Below are 16,119 nucleotides of genomic sequence, written 5' to 3'. Positions count from 1 at the left end.
GAGCGAGAGACAAGGGAGAGAGAGACACACACACAGATGGCGCTGTACACCCACACACCTTCCGCTCTTGTCCTCATTGATTTTATTCTTGCTCAACACTTTAATCGGTGAGATGAGTGAGAAATTGAGTCAATCGTGGGCTCCCGGACATGCACTCTGCTCAAAACCTCACTGAGCTCCCTCGGAGAGAGCAATGTGCCAGATCACTCATCAGCCCGAAAACACGGCATCAAAATGTAAATCATAGGTTCCAATCGTAGCAGAAAGAAGCAGTTTTGTGAACTGTCTGTAGGACGTTGCCTCTGGTCGCGTTGTTCACTAGCACTGTCTTCTTCCATTTTGCTATCATCCATGTGCCTGTCAAAGAGTCTCTTTGTCAAACAGTTCAAATTTTTAAAAATAAGTAACTCTGAGAACATGAATTGCAGAGTCTTTGAGAGAGAGTTTGTAGGTTGTGGAATCAGTTCAGTGTTGTGGTGAGTGAAGTTATCCACGCTGGTTTCAGAGCCTGACGGTTGAGGGTAATAACTGTTCCTGAACCTGGTGGAACTGCATGTAAGGCACAGTTCAAGTTGAATTGTCAATCAACCATCCATGAACACCCATCAATACAGCCAAATGGAACAGCGTGCAACACCCAGTACCAACAGTCACACTCAACACAAGGCACACATAGCACATGTAAACAATCACACAAAAAGATACATGAAAGACATTGATGGTGAAAGGGGTGTTAGCAACAACAAGCAGCCCTCAGCAGTCTGCAAACACACGAACACTTGTCTTCCACCGAGCGAATACTGGACAGCAGCATCGATGCGGGGGGGGGGGCCAGGTCAACATGGACTCCGTGTGAACACTGCAGAGCAGCATTCATGGGGAGGGGGGCCAGGTCAACATGGACTCCGTGTGAACACTGCAGAGCAGCATCCATGGGGAGGGGGGCCAGGTCAATATGGACTCCGTGTGAACACTGGAGAGCAGCATCAATGCGGGGGGGGGTGGGGGGCCAGGTCAACATGGACTCTGTGTGAACACTGGAGGGCAGCATCGATGGGGAGGGGCATGGACTATGTGTGAACACAAATGCTGGAGAGTAGCATCCATGGGGGGGGGGCGGGGGCAGCTCAACATGGACTCTGTGTGAACACTGGAGGGCACTGAGTGAACACTGGAGGATAGCATGAACTCACCGCCTCTGGACGTGCTACAGGGAAGCCAGTAGCATGAGGCCAAGACCACGCAGCTATCCTGCCATCGGCCTTGCCAATAAACCAGAGAACCGGACTTGCAGCAATCCACATTACCGATGTGATCACAGGATAATTACTTGCTGTGAGACTCATGGTGTGCCCAGACACCCACCTGGACGTGGAGCTGCATCTTGCGCCTCTCATTCTGCAACTCCTGGTTTCGCTCCTCCTCCTCCTCCACCCTTGACTCCAGGTCGTGCAAGATATCCTCCAGCTCCTGCTTCCGGCTGGCAAGGCGTGCGCGCATCTCCTCGGCCTCAGCGAACAGCTCCGTCTCCGCCTGCAGCTGCTCAGCCAGAATGTTCTTCTCTTCTAAGAGCTGTGGGGAAGAGGCACCGGTCATTCCTCACCGTCCCATCACACACTCCCGGGGTCAGACACAGAGTGAATCTCCCTCCACACCATCCCATCACACACTCCCGGGGTCAGACACAGAGTGAATCTCCCTCCACACCGTCCCATCACACACTCCCGGGGTCAGACACGGAGTGAAGCTCCCTCCACACTGTCCCATCACACACTCCCGGGGTCAGACACAGAGTGAATCTCCCTCCACACCGTCCCATCACACACTCCCGGGGACAGACACAGAGTGAATCTCCCTCCACACCGTCCCATCACACACTCCCGGGGTCAGACACAGAGTGAATCTCCCTCCACACCATCCCATCACACACTCCCAGGGTCAGATACGGAGTGAATCTCCCTCCACACCGTCCCATCACACACTCCCGGGGTCAGACACAGAGTGAATCTCCCTCCACACCGTCCCATCACACACTCCCGGGGATAGACACAGAGTGAATCTCCCTCCACACCGTCCCATCACACACTCCCGTGGTCAGACACAGAGTGAATCTCCCTCCACACCATCCCATCACACACTCCCAGGGTCAGATACGGAGTGAATCTCCCTCCACACCGTCCCATCACACACTCCCGGGGACAGACACAGAGTGAATCTCCCTCCACACCATCCCATCACACACTCCCGGGGTCAGACACGGAGTGAATCTCCCTCCACACTGTCCCATCACACAATCCTGGGGCCAGACACAGAGTGAAGCTCCCTCCACACCATCCCATTACACACTCCTGGGGTCAGACACAGAGTGACTCTCCCTCCACACTGTCCCACCACACAATCCTGGAGCCAGACACACAGTGAAGCTCCCTCCACACCATCCCATCACACACTCCCGGGGCCAGACACAGAGTGACTCTCCCTCCACACTGTCCCACCACACAATCCTGTGGCCAGACACAGAGTGAAGCTCCCTCCACACCATCCCATCACACACTCCCGGGGGTCAGACACAGAGTGAATCTCCCTCCACACTGTCCCATCACACAGTCCTGGGGTCAGACAAAGTGAAGCTCTCTCCACACTGCGCCATCACACACTCCTGGGGTCAGAGACAGAAGGAAGCTCCCTCTACATTGTCTCACCACACTTTCCCAAGGTTAGAATCAGAGAAAAGAAATCCCTTCATATCGTCCCATCACACACTCTCGGGGTCAGACACGGAGTGAATCTCCCTCCTCACCATCCCATCACACACTCTCGGGGTCAGACACGAGTGAATCTCCCTCCACACCATCCCATCACACACTCTCGGGGTCAGACACGAGTGAATCTCCCTCCACACCGTCCCATCACACACTCCCAGGATCAGATACAGAGTAAATCTCCCTCCACACCGTCCCATCACACAATCCCAGGGTCAGACACAGAGTGAATCTCCCTCCACACTGTCCCATCACACAATCCTGGGGACAAACACAGAGTGACTCTCCCTCCACACTGTCCCACCACACAATTCTGGGGCCAGACACAGAGTGAAGCTCCCTCCACACCGTCCCATCACACACTCCCGGGGGTCAGACACAGAGTGAATCTCCCTCCACACTGTCCCATCACACAGTCCTGGGGTCAGATAAAGTGAAGCTCTCTCCACACTGCGCCATCACACACTGCTGGGGTCAGAGACAGAAGGAAGCTCCCTCTACATTGTCTCATCACACTTTCCCAAGGTTAGAATCAGAGAAAAGAAATCCCTTCATATCGTCCCATCACACACTCTCAGGGTCAGACACGGAGTGAATCTCCCTCCTCACCATCCCATCACACACTCTCGGGGTCAGACACGGAGTGAATCTCCCTCCTCACCATCCCATCACACACTCTCGGGGTCAGACACGAGTGAATCTCCCTCCACACCATCCCATCACGCACTCTCGGGGTCAGACACGGAGTGAAGCTCCCTCCTCACCATCCCATCACACACTCTCGGGGTCAGACACGGAGTGAAGCTCCCTCCTCACCATCCCATCACACACTCTCGGGGTCAGACACGGAGTGAAGCTCCCTCCTCACCATCCCATCACACACTCTCGGGGTCAGACACGGAGTGAATCTCCCTCCACACCATCCCATCACACACTCTCGGGGTCAGACACACAGTGAAGCTCCCTCCACACCGTCCCATCACACACTCCCAGGATCAGATACAGAGTAAATCTCCCTCCACACCGTCCCATCACACAATCCCAGGGTCAGACACAGAGTGAATCTCCCTCCACACTGTCCCATCACACAATCCTGGGGCCAGACACAGAGTGAAGCTCCCTCCACACCGTCCCATCACACACTCCCGGGGTCAGACACAGAGTGAAGCTCCCTCTACACCGTCCCATCACACACTCCCGGGGGTCAGACACAGAGTGAATCTCCCTCCACACTGTCCCATCACACAGTCCTGGGGTCAGACAAAGTGAAGCTCCCTCCACACTGTCCCATCACACAGTCCTGGGGTCAGACACAGAGTGAAGCTCCCTCCACACTGTCCCATCACACAGTCCTGGGGTCAGACACAGAGTGAAGCTCACTCCACACTGCGCCATCACATACTCCTGGGGTCAGAGACAGAAGGAAGCTCCCTCTACATTGTCTCATCACACTCTCCCAAGGTTAGAATCAGAGAAAAGAAATCCCTTCATATCGTCCCATCACACACTCCTAGGGTCAGACACAGAGTGATGGGATGGTGAGGAGGGAGCTTCACTCCGTGTCTGACCCCGAGAGTGTGTGATGGGATGGTGAGGAGGGAGCTTCACTCCGTGTCTGACCCCGAGAGTGCGTGATGGGATGGTGTGGAGGGAGATTCACTCGTGTCTGACCCCGAGAGTGTGTGATGGGATGGTGAGGAGGGAGATTCACTCCGTGTCTGACCCCGAGAGGATCCAGAGGATGTTCACAGGGATGATCCTAGACCATAAGACATAGCAGCAGAATTAGGCTATTCAGCCCATTGAGTCTGCTCCACCATGGCTGATCCCAGAGCACACTCAACCCCATACACCTTGCCATAACCTCTGATGCCCTGACCAACCAGAAAACTATTGACTTCCACCTTAAATATACGCACAAGAGCATTCCACAGATTTACTACTCTCTGGCTTTCATTCCTGGAGGGTGGCTAATGTTACCCACTTTTTAAGAAAGGAGGGAGAGAGAAAACAGGGAACTATAGACCAGTTAGCCTGACATCAGTGGTGGGGAAGATGCTGGAGTCAATTTATAAAGGATGAAATAGCGGCACATTTGGATAGCAGTAACAGGATCGATCCAAGTCAGCATGGATTTACGAAAGGGAAATCATGCTTGACTAATCTTCTGGAATTTTGAGGATGTAACTATGAAAACAGACAAGGGATGTCGTGTACCTGGACTTTCAGAAAGCCTTTGATAAAGTCCCACATAGGAGATTAGTGGGCAAAATTAGAGCACATGGTATTGGGGGTAGGGTACTGACATGGATAGAAAATTGGCTGGCTGACAGAAAACAAAGAGTAGGGATTAACGGGTTCCTTTCAGAATGACAGGAGGTGACTAGTGGGGTACCGTAAGGCTCAGTGCTGGGACCACAGCTATTTACAATATACATTACTGATTTAGATGAAGGGATTAAAAGTAACATTAGCAAATTTGCAGATGACACAAAGCTGGGTGGCAGTGTGAAATGTGCGGAGGATGTTGAGATAATGCAGGATGACTCGGACAGGTTGGGTGAGTGGGCAGATGCAGTTTAATGTGGATAAATGTGAGGTTATCCACTTTGGTGGCAAGAACAGGGAGGCAGATTACTATTTGAATGGTGCCAAGTTAGGAAAAGGGGAAGTACAACGAGATCTTGGTGTCCTTGTTCATCAGTCACTGATAGTAAGCATGCAGTTACAGCAGGCAGTGAAGAAAGCTAATGGCATGTTGGCCTTCATAACAAGGGGAGTTGAGTATAGGAGCAAAGAGGTCCTTCTGTAGTTGTACAGGGCCCTGGTGAGAGCAAACCTGGAGTATTGAGTACAGTTTTGGTCTTCAAATTTGAGGAAGGACACTCTTGCTATTGAGGGAGTGCAGCGGAGGTTCACGAGGTTAATTCCCAGGATGGCGGGACTATCATATGTTGAAAGATTGGAGCGACTGGGCTTGTATACACTGGAATTTAGAAGGATGAGAGGGGATCTGATTGAAACATATAAGATTATTAAGGGATTGGACACACTAGAAGCAGGAAACATGTTCCCGATGTTGGGGAAGTCCAGAACCAGAGGTCACAGTTTGAGAATAAAGGGTAGTCCATTTAGAACGGAGTTGAGGAAAAACTTTTTCACCCAGAGAGTTGTGGATCTGTGGAATGCTCTGCCTCAGAAGGCAGTGGAGGCCATTTCTCTGGATGCTTTCAAGAAATAGTTAGATAGAGCTCTTAATGATAGCGGAGTGAAGGGATATGAGGAGAAGGCAGGAACAGGGTACTGACTGTGGATGATCAGCCATGATCACAGTGAATGGTGGTGCTGGCTCGAAGGGCTGAATGGCCTACTCCGGCACCTATTGTCTACTGTTCTATATAGGGGGAGTAGTTGATGGCTCTGGGCCTGTACTTGCTGGAACACACACCAAACGCTGCAGGAACTGAGCAGCACCTATGGGAAAGTGCAAACAGTCAACGTTTTAGCCGAGCCCCTTCATCAGCCTGACCTGACGAGCTCCTCCAGCATTGTGTGTGTGTGCTGCTTCGATATCCAGCATCCGAAGATTTTCTCATCCCCGTACTCGTTGGAGTTTAGAAGGATGAGGGGAATCTCAATGAAACCTATCAAATGTTGAAAGCCCCAGACAGTGGATGTGGAGAGGATGTTTCCTATAGTGGGGGAGTCTCGGTCCAGAGGGCACAGCCTCAGAATAGAGGGAAAACTTCTGCCAGTGGATGGTGAATCTGTGAATTCATTACCATAATCGACCGTGGAAACCAAGTCATTGGTCTAATTAAAGTAGAGATTGATAGGTTCTTGATTAGTCAGGGCGTCAATGGTTGGAAGGAGAAGAATGGTTTGAAAGTGTTAATAAATCAGCCATGATGGAATAGCGGAGCAGACCTGATGGGCCCTGTGGCCTAATTCCACTCCAATGTCTTACAGGGCAGGCTGTGCCGGGCCAGTTTACCTGCTGGAGAGCTCTCTTCACCTCCTCCTACTATTTCTTCTGAGACTGGCCTAATTCTAATTCTGTTTGCAGGTACTCTGTCTGACACAGAGAGTGGGTCACCATTAGACTGGGCTGGCAGTGGAGGGGGTAGAGTCAGGTACAGTCACTGCGTGTGAGAAGTATTCAGACGCGGAGTGGAACATTCCCAACGGGGGCAAAGCTGGGTGGCAGGCAGGACCAGACTGGCACCTCCCTTGCCCGGAGGCTGTCTCTGAAGAAGAAGGGGTGGGGTTGATGAAATCCAACCCACGCATGGCTGGAGCTGACTGTGGAGAGGTTCTCTAGTGTTTCCTATTCTTTCCCTACCTAGAGATATGTGGTGTCCCGACTTCTCACCGACAGCAGGCTAAGCAACAGGGACTTCTTGATTAGATTCCTAGTGAGGGAGTGGGGCGTTTACAATCTAGATGGAGCAATGGGGGGGGGCAGAGGACAAGCTGGCATACATTGGATTCAGGTGGAGAGGGGCCACTCCTTCCCTCCCTCCTCCCAACCACTCTTACTCACCCCACAGGAGGGTACCTCAACCTGCTTATGTTTGCGCTCCAGGCCAGGAGTGGCTGGAGGTGGCTGAACCATCATAGAGCAGTCCTCCAGTGCTTCCTAGTCACTGTTTCCTTTGCTCTCCAGAGATACTTGGAGGCATGAATTCCCACTAACAGCTGGCAAGGTGAGAGAGCCTTCTCGTCCAGATTCCTGGTGGTGGGGAGAGGGAGGAACTGGATTTAGGCAGGGTGGGAACGCTCCCTCCTCCCAGCCAGCATGTTTTACCCCACCCAGAGGTACCGACCTGCTTGTGTTTGCGCTCAAGCTCCACCAGTTCCGCCTCCACCTTCAATTGCTTCTCCTTCACCCTCAGGAGCTCGTCCTCCTTCGCCTGCAGCTCTTCGTCCTGGCGGGTCACCTGCAGGAGAGGCTTCACCTGGAACAGAGGAAGATGCCATCAGCAAGAGCAAGGGGTCCTGGAGGAAAACCAGAGGGACTGGGCTGGAGGGGAGTGGTAGGACCCTGATGCGAAAGGGAGGGAAGGTGGGGGCACGTCTGAGGGAAGAAGGGGAGAGCGATTGGGAAGGCGGGAGGTTGGTTGCAAAGACCTTGACGGGAGGGGAGGGTTGCAAGGAGTAAGGGGGAGGGCATTTGAGGGGCAAAGTGATGGCGGGGGGCAACAGCCTGATAGGAATATGGGATCGGAGGAGGGTAAGCAAAACAAATGGTGTGGGGAGGAGGAGAGGGAGAGGATTAAAGTGGAGGGTGTGGTTTGAGAGGAAGGGGGTGGAGGGCTAGAAACATGAGAAATGGATGGGAAAGCATTTTTGAGTGGGAGGGGGAGGCTATATTGAGGGGAGTGGCTAAAGGGAGTGGAGAGCAGGATGAAAGATGGCAGGGTAACGGAGGGGACGACAATGGAGGTCAGTGGAATTGAGAGGAGTAAAGGGGAGAGAGGAAAGGGAAGGCGCTGGGAGTACAGAAGTAGTAGAGTAAGGAGAGGGCGAAGGGGGGAAGAGCAGAGTATTGGAATAAGGGGATTGCGGACCATCCCACACTGAAAGATTGGCCCTCAGGACATTCCCAGAGGAACTCAGTTGGGCAGACATGTTCCACTCAGGGTCACATCGGACGGGGACAACTGCCCTACCCCCATCCCTGGCTGGCAGAGAGCGGGGAGCTCGTGCACGGCCGGGACGGGTGTCTCACCTTGGTAAAGAGCCGCCACCACTGCCAATGACGCAGTTTGAGGTAGGCAGCACAGTTCCTCTGCAGCACCCTCAGTGCACTCATCTGCTGCTGTCTCCTCAGGAAGGCCCTGCGAGGGAGTGAGAAGGGGATGGGGGGAGTGAGAAGGGGATGGGGGGAGTGAGAGAGAGGGGGGAGGGAGAGAGAGGGGGGAGGGAGAGAGAGGGGGGAGGGAGAGAGAGGGGGGAGGGAGAGAGAGGGGGGAGGGAGAGAGAGGGGGGAGGGGAGAGAGGGGGGAGGGGGAGAGGGGGAGGGAGAGGGGGGAGAGAGAGGGGGAGAGAGGGGGAGAGAGGGGGAGAGAGGGGGAGATAGGGGTAGAAAGGGGGAGAGGGGGAGAGGGGGTAGAGAGGGGGAGAGAGGGGGAGAGATGGGGAGATAGGGTGAGAGAGGGGGGAGAGAGGGGGAGAGAGGGGGAGAGGGGGAGAGAGGGGGGAGAGGGGGGGAGAGGGGGGGAGAGGGGGAGAGGGGGAGAGAGGGGGAGAGAGGGGGGAGAGAGGGGGAGAGAGGGGGAGAGAGAGGGGGAGAGAGAGGGGGAGAGAGAGGGGGAGAGAGAGGGGGAGAGAGAGGGGGAGAGAGAGGGGGAGAGAGAGGGGGAGAGAGAGGGGGAGAGAGAGGGGGAGAGAGAGGGGGAGAGAGAGGGGGGAGAGAGAGGGGGAGGAGAGAGAGGGGGAGGAGAGAGAGGGGGAGGAGAGAGAGAAGGGGGAGGGGGGGCAGAGAGGGAGAGAGAGAGAGGGGGAGAGAGGGGGAGAGGGGGAGGGGGGGGAGAAAGGGGGAGAGAGAGGGGGAGAGACGGGGAGATGGGCGAAGTAGAGGGAGGGTAGAGGGTGAGAGGGTGGGAGGGAGAGGGGTAGGTAGGGGAAAATATATAATTTAGCACCTCAAAGATATTCAACCTCCTTTCTAATCCAATCCCATCTGTCAGTTTCTGCCCCGTATTCCTCTAAATCTTTCCCCTCTACGTTCCTGTCCAAGTGCCTTTTAAAAGTTATTTATGTACCTGCCTCACCACTTCCCCTCATGGTGAGGCCACACTTGCAGTATTGTGTTCAGTTCTGGTTGCCCTTTATTCCTTGGCGTGTAGGAGATTGAGGGGTGACCTTACAGAGATGTATAAAACCCCCAAAGGACACAGATACGGTGAACGTGCACAGACTTTTACCCCACGGTTGGGCAATCAAGAACCAGAGGCACAGGTTTAAGGTGAGGGGGGAGAGAGATTTACTAGGGACCCCAGGGATAACTTCTTCACCCAGAGGGTGGTGCGTCTATGTAAGGAGCTGCTGGGGAAGTGGTTGAGGCAGGTACATTAACAAAGGCCAGTAGACAGGTTCATGGCCAAGAAAGGTTTAGGGATCACAAGAGATTCTATAATATCTGTTCCTAGAGTACGTATAAAAATTACTCACCCCTCCCCCCCGGAAGTTTTCATGTTTTATTGTATTACAACATTGAATCAGTGGATTTTTTTTGGTTTTTTTTGACAGTGATCAACAGAAAAAGCTTCCTTTGTGTCAAAGTGAAAACAGATCTAAATTAATTACAAATATAAAACACAAAATAATTGATTGCCTAAGTATAAGCTGCAGAAGATTGTGAACATGGCGCAGCACATCACACAAACCAATCTTCCGTCCGTGGACTCACTTTACACCGCACGCTGTCGGAGCAGTGCTGCCAGGATAATCAAGGACACGACCCACCCAGCCAACACACTTTTCATCCCTCTTCCCTCCGGGAGAAGGCTAAGGAGCTTGGAGACTCGTACGGCCAGATTTGGGAACAGCTTCTTTCCAACTGTGATAAGACTGCTGAACGAATCCTGACCCAGATCTGGGCCGTACCCTCCAAATATCCGGACCTGCCTCTCCGTTTTTTTGCATTACCTTACTTCCTATTTTTCTATTTTCTATTTATGATTTATAATTTAAATTTTTAATATTTACTCATTTTAACTCTTTTTAATATTTAATATTTGTAATCCAGGGAGTGTGAAGTGCAGAATCAAGTATCACTGTGATGATTGTACGTTCTAGTACCAATTGTTTGGTGACAATGAAGTATAAAGTATTCACACCCCCCTTTAATATGACACACCAGATAATCACTGGTGCAGCCAATTGGTTTTAGAAGTCACATGATTAGTTAAATGCAGATCACTGTGTGCAGTCAAAGTGTTTGAATTGACTGTAGTAAAAATACACCTGTATCTGGAAGGTTCAACTGCTGGTGAGTCAGTATGGCAAAAACTATACCATGAAGACAAAAGAACACTCCAAGCAACTCTGTGAAAAGGCTATTGAAAAGCACAAGTCAGGAGATGGATAAAAGAATATTTCCAAGTCACTGATTATCCCTTGGAGTACAGTTAAGTCAATCATCAAGAAATGGAAAGAATATGGCACAGCTGTAAATCCACCTAGAGCAGGCCATCCTCAAAAACTGAGTGACCGTGCAAGAAGGGGACTAGTGAGGGAGGCCACCAAGAGACCTATGACAGTTCTGGAGGAGTTACAAGTTTCAGTGGCTGAGATAGAAGAGACTGCACAGACAACAACTGTTGCCCGGGTGCTTCACCAGTCACAGCTTTATGGGAGAGTGGCAAAGTGAGAGCCACTGTTGAGAAAAACACACATAAAACCTCAGCCAGAGTTTGCCAGAAGGCATGAGGGAGACTGAAGTCAGCTAGAAGGAGGTTCTATGGTCTGAGGAAACCAAAATTGATCTTTCACTAAACTCTATGTTTGGCATAAGCCAAACTCCGCACATCATTAAAATCACACCATCCCTATCGTGAAGCATGGTGGCGGTTGCATCGTGCTGTGGGGTGCTTCACTGTAGCAGGCCCTGGAAGGCTTGTGAATGGAGGGCAAAATGAATGCAGCAAAATACAGGGAAATCCTGGAGGAAAATCTGATGCAGTCTGCAAGAGAACTGTGACTTGAGAGATTTGTTTTCCAGCAAGACAATGACCCCAAACATAAAGGCAAAGCTACACAGGAATGGTTTAAAAACAACAAAGTTAATGTCCTGGAGTGGCCAAGTCAAAGTCCAGACCTCAATCCAATTGAGAATTTGTGGCTGGACTTGAAAAGGGCTGTTCACTCATGATCCCCATGAAATCTGACAGAGCTTGAACAGATTTGTAAAGAAGAATGGGGAAAAATTGCAGTGTCCAGAAGTACAAAGCTGATAGAGACCCATCCACACAGACTCAAGGCTGTAATTGCTGCCAAAGGTGCATCTACTAAATACTGACCTGAAGAGGCTGAATACTTGTGCAATCAATCATTTTGTGTTTTGTATTTGTAATTAATTTAGATCACTTTGCAGAGATCTGTTTCACTTTGACATGAAAGAGTCTTTTTCTGCTGATCAGTGTCAAATAAAAGCCAAATTAAATTCACTGTGATCCAATGTTGTAAAACAATAAAACATGAAAACTTCTAAGGGGAGGGAGGAATACTTTTTGTAGGCACTGTATGGCTTATGGTAGACAGGGCAGTGAAGAAGGCGATTGGCACACTGGCCTTCATCAGTCAGGGCACTGAGTACAGGAGTTGGGACATTATGCTGCAATTGAACAAGACGTTGGTGAGGCTGCACTTGGAGTATTGCTTTCAGTTCTGCTCACCCTGCTATATGGAGGGCCTGTATAAGGAAAGACCAAACAGACTGGGACTGTTTTCCCTGAAGGGACTGAGGCTGAGGGGGTAACTGAAAGAGGCTTATAAAACCACAAGGGGTGTAGATAAGGTGGGTGGCCATAAATTTTCTCCCCCAGACTCTGAAACTTTAGGGTAACAGGTTTAAGGTGAGCGGGGAGAGATTAAGGTGGCAAGTTTTGTGCCTGAGATCGAAAAAAGAGTGTGTTGGTATTGGAGAAGTTCCAGAGGAGGTGCACTAGAATAATCCTGCGAATGAAAGGAGGGACGTTTGATGCCTCCTCCTTAACGAGTTCCCTTACACTCTGCACCTGTAGATGCTGAAAGGTTGAAATGGTGGCTGCAGACTAACCCCACCCAGGAGCTGTGCGTGTGTGTGTGTGTGTGTGTGTGTGTACACGCTTGAGAGAGATACAGCATGACAGAGTGTCTGTGGGGGGGGGAGAGAGAGAGAGGGAGAGAGAGAGAGAGAGAGATTGTGTGAGAGAGAGAGAGAGTGAGAGAGAGTGTGAGTGTGAGTGTATGTGTGTGTGTGAGAGAGAGAGGGTATGTGTGTGTTTGTGTGAGAGAGAGAGAGTGTGTGTATGTGTGTGTGGGAGAGAGAGAGGGTATGTGTGTGTTTGTGTGAGAGAGAGAGTCTGAGTGTGTTTGTGTGAGGGAGAGAGAGAGTGTGAGTGTATGTGTGTGTGTGTGAGAGAGAGAGAGGGTATGTGTGTGTTTGTGTGAGAGAGAGAGTGGGTGTACGTGTGTGCGCATGTGTGTAAGAGACAGCAAGCGAGCGAGAACGGTGGACGTCAGCGGGACACACTTGCGTGCCAGGTATCCTCGGGCAGCGGCCTGGAAGAGAATGATGATGTCGGTGATCTTCAAGTCTCTCTCTTCCTCGAGGTGGGCCAGCACACCAGCTCGGAAAAAGATCTTACTCTGCCCAATACGGTACAAGTTATAGTCCAGCTCCAGGGCACGGATCTGTGTGTCAGGAGAGGGAGGAGGGAGAGGGGAGAGGGAAGCGAGGAAGAGGGGGAGGGGAAGGGAAGGGAAGGAGGGGAGGGGGAGAAAAAAGACAAGAGTAAGAATTAAATACTCTCACACTCCCCAGCCCAGAGGAATCATGCACTGAGGAGAGGGGAGGGTGGAGGGTATTGTGTACAGAGAATGGATACCGGCCCTTTGGATCAACCAGACTCTGCTGGTCTACTATCTTTCCAAGCCCAGCCCTCCACATATCTATCGAATAGTGTCTTAACTGATACCAGTGCACTTGCTAATTATACTCTCACCACACTGAGAAAGTCTCATCCGAAACCTCTGTCCCCCAAAGTTTTGGGCTCCCCTACCCTGAAGTAAAGACTGTTGACATCCACCTTAGCAATGAATTTTCAAGACTTCAGTAAGGTCACCCAAGTATCCTATGCTCCAGGAAACAAAGCCCCAACCTGCCCAACCTCTCTCCATAACTCAGTTTCTCCAGTCCTGGTAACATCCTCATAAATCTCCTCTGCACTCTTTCCAGCTCAATGGCATCTTTCATACAGCAAGGGGACCAGAACTGAACACAATACTCCAAGTGCGGCCTCACCAATATCCTGTACAACTGCAACATAACGTCCCAACTCCTGTACAACGGCTAAGTCTCAGCCAGTGTACACTGGAACTGGACTACTCAACTTCAAACACACACAAGCCCACTGTCAGAACTGACAGAGTGACAAGGTGTGGGGGTGGCCAGAGTGTGTGGGAGGTGGGGGAGAAATAGTGGACAAGACTCACCATTAGCTCACAGGCCTGTTTCCCATCCATGAATCCCTTCGGAATGGCGTTGGGAGTAAGGATCTCGTACCTGTGGGAGAGCTGAGAGTGAGGACTTGGCTCAATGACAGGGAAATAGTAGGGCAAGGGAGAGGAGGGATGAAAGGAGAGCTGGAGGTGGAGGTGGAGTTGGTGGAAAAGGGGAAAGAGAGGGGGAAGAGAGGGGGAAGAGGGGTGAGGAGAGGGGAAGAGGGGTGAGGAGAGGGGGAAGAGAGGGGTAGAGAGAGGGCGGAGAGTGGAGACGGAGGGGAGATGGGGATGGGGAGATGGGGAGCAGGTAGAGGGGAGATGGGGCGAGGGGGAGGGGGAAGAGGCACAAGGGGGAGAGAGAGAGGGGGTGGGGAGAGCGGGGAGGGGGTGGGGGAGAGAGAGGAGAGACAGAGAGAGAGAGGGGGTGAGACCATAAGACATAGGAGCAGAATCAGGCGACCTGGCCCATTGAGTCTGCTCCACCATTCAATCATGGCTATCTCCTCCACAACCCTAGTTCTTGGCCTTCTCCCCATAACCTTTGATGCCATGTCCAATCAAGAGCCTATCAAATTCTGCCTTAAATACACCCAACGACCTGGTCTCCACAGCTGCCTGTGGCAACAAATTCCAGAAAGTCACCATCCTTTGGCTAAAGAAATTTCTCGGCATCTCTGTTTTGAAAGGGTGCCCTTACTGAGTCTGTGCCCGTAAACACGAGGAATTCTGCAGATTCTGTCCTGACGAAATGTCAACTGTACCTCTTCCTAGAGATGCTGCCTGGCCTGCTGCGTTCACCAGCAACTTTGATGTGTGCTGCTTGAGTCTGTGCCCTATTGTTCTAGACTTTCCCACCATGGGAAACATCCTTTCCACATCTACTCAGTCTCCGCCTTTCAACATTCGAAAGGTTTCAATGAGATCACCCCTCACCCTTCTGCAAGTACAGACCCAGAGCCATCAGACGATTCTCATACATTAACCCTTTCATTCCTGGAATCATCCTTGTGAACCTCCTCTGGACCCTCTCCAATGCCAGCACATCTTTTCTACGATGAGGGGCCCAAAACTGTTCACAATACTCAAGGTGAGGCCTCACCAGTGTCTCATTTATCCTCAGCATCACATCCCTGCTCTTGTATTCTGGACCTCTTGAAATGAATGCTAACATTGCATTTGCCTTCCTCACCACCAACTCAACCTGCAAGTTAACATTTGGGCTGTTCTGCACAAGAACTCCCAAGTCCCTCTGCATCTCAGATACCTGGATTTTCTCCCCATTTAGAAAATAGTCCGCACATTTATTTCTTCTACCGAAATGCATGACCATGTATTTTCCAACATTGTATTTCATTTAACACATAAAATTTTTCCAGCATCTGCAGAATTCCTGTTGTTTGTATTTCATTTGCCACTTTCTTGCCCATTCTCCTAATCTGTCTAAATCCATCTGCAGCCTACCTGTTTCCTCAACACTAACTGCCCCTCCACCAATCTTCGTATCATCTACAAACTTGGCAACAAAGCCATCGATTCCATCATCTAAATCATTGATATACCGACCTCTGCGGAACAGCTCCAGTCGCTGGCAGCCAACCAGAAAAGGTTCCGTTTATTCCCACTCGCTGCCTCCTACCAATCAGCCAATGTTCTAACCATGTCAGTAACTTTCCTGTAATACCATGGGCTCTTAACTTGGTAAGCAACCTCATGTGTGGCACCTTGTCAAAGGCCTTCTGAAAGTCCAAATATACAACGTCCACTGCATTCCCTTTATCTATCCTACTTGTAATCTCCTCAAAGAATTCCAACAGATTCCTCAGTCAAGATTTTCCCTTAAGGAAACCATACTGTCTTTGTCCTATCTTGTCCTGTGTCACCAAGTACTCCAAAACCTCATCCTTAACAATTGACTCTAGCATCTTCCCAATGAGTGAAAATGGGGGGAGAGAAAGGAGAGGAGAGAGGGGGTAGATATGGGAGAAGAGAAGGGGGAGAGAGAGAGGGTGTAGATATGGGGGAGAGAAGAGGGGAGAGGGGGAGGGGGAAGAGAGAGGGGAGAGAGGGGGAGGGGAGGGGGAGGGGAGGGGGAGGGGGAGGGGGAGGGGGAGGGGGAGGGGGAGGGGGAGGGGGAGGGGGAGGGGGA

At 51.3% G+C, this 16,119-nt stretch overlaps 1 protein-coding gene across 7 annotated transcripts in view; it reads right to left on the bottom strand.

Moving 5' to 3' along the window:
* Positions 1-16,119, bottom strand: part of LOC134339037 (myosin-10-like) — a 277,554-nt gene that overhangs the window by 146,583 nt on the left and 114,852 nt on the right. For all 7 annotated transcript variants that reach the window (XM_063035301.1, XM_063035302.1, XM_063035305.1 and 4 more), the window contains 5 exons: positions 13,965-14,034; positions 13,003-13,163; positions 8,494-8,602; positions 7,589-7,720; positions 1,366-1,572 (listed from right to left, as the gene is read on the bottom strand). In XM_063035301.1, the coding sequence (XP_062891371.1) occupies positions 1,366-1,572; positions 7,589-7,720; positions 8,494-8,602; positions 13,003-13,163; positions 13,965-14,034 (679 nt within the window). The remainder of the gene's footprint in view (positions 1-1,365; positions 1,573-7,588; positions 7,721-8,493; positions 8,603-13,002; positions 13,164-13,964; positions 14,035-16,119) is intronic.

Source organism: Mobula hypostoma, chromosome 28 (genome assembly GCF_963921235.1).
Source record: "Mobula hypostoma chromosome 28, sMobHyp1.1, whole genome shotgun sequence".
Classification (NCBI taxonomy): Eukaryota; Metazoa; Chordata; class Chondrichthyes; order Myliobatiformes; family Myliobatidae; genus Mobula; species Mobula hypostoma.
This window is presented reverse-complemented; position numbering and strand designations above follow the sequence as displayed.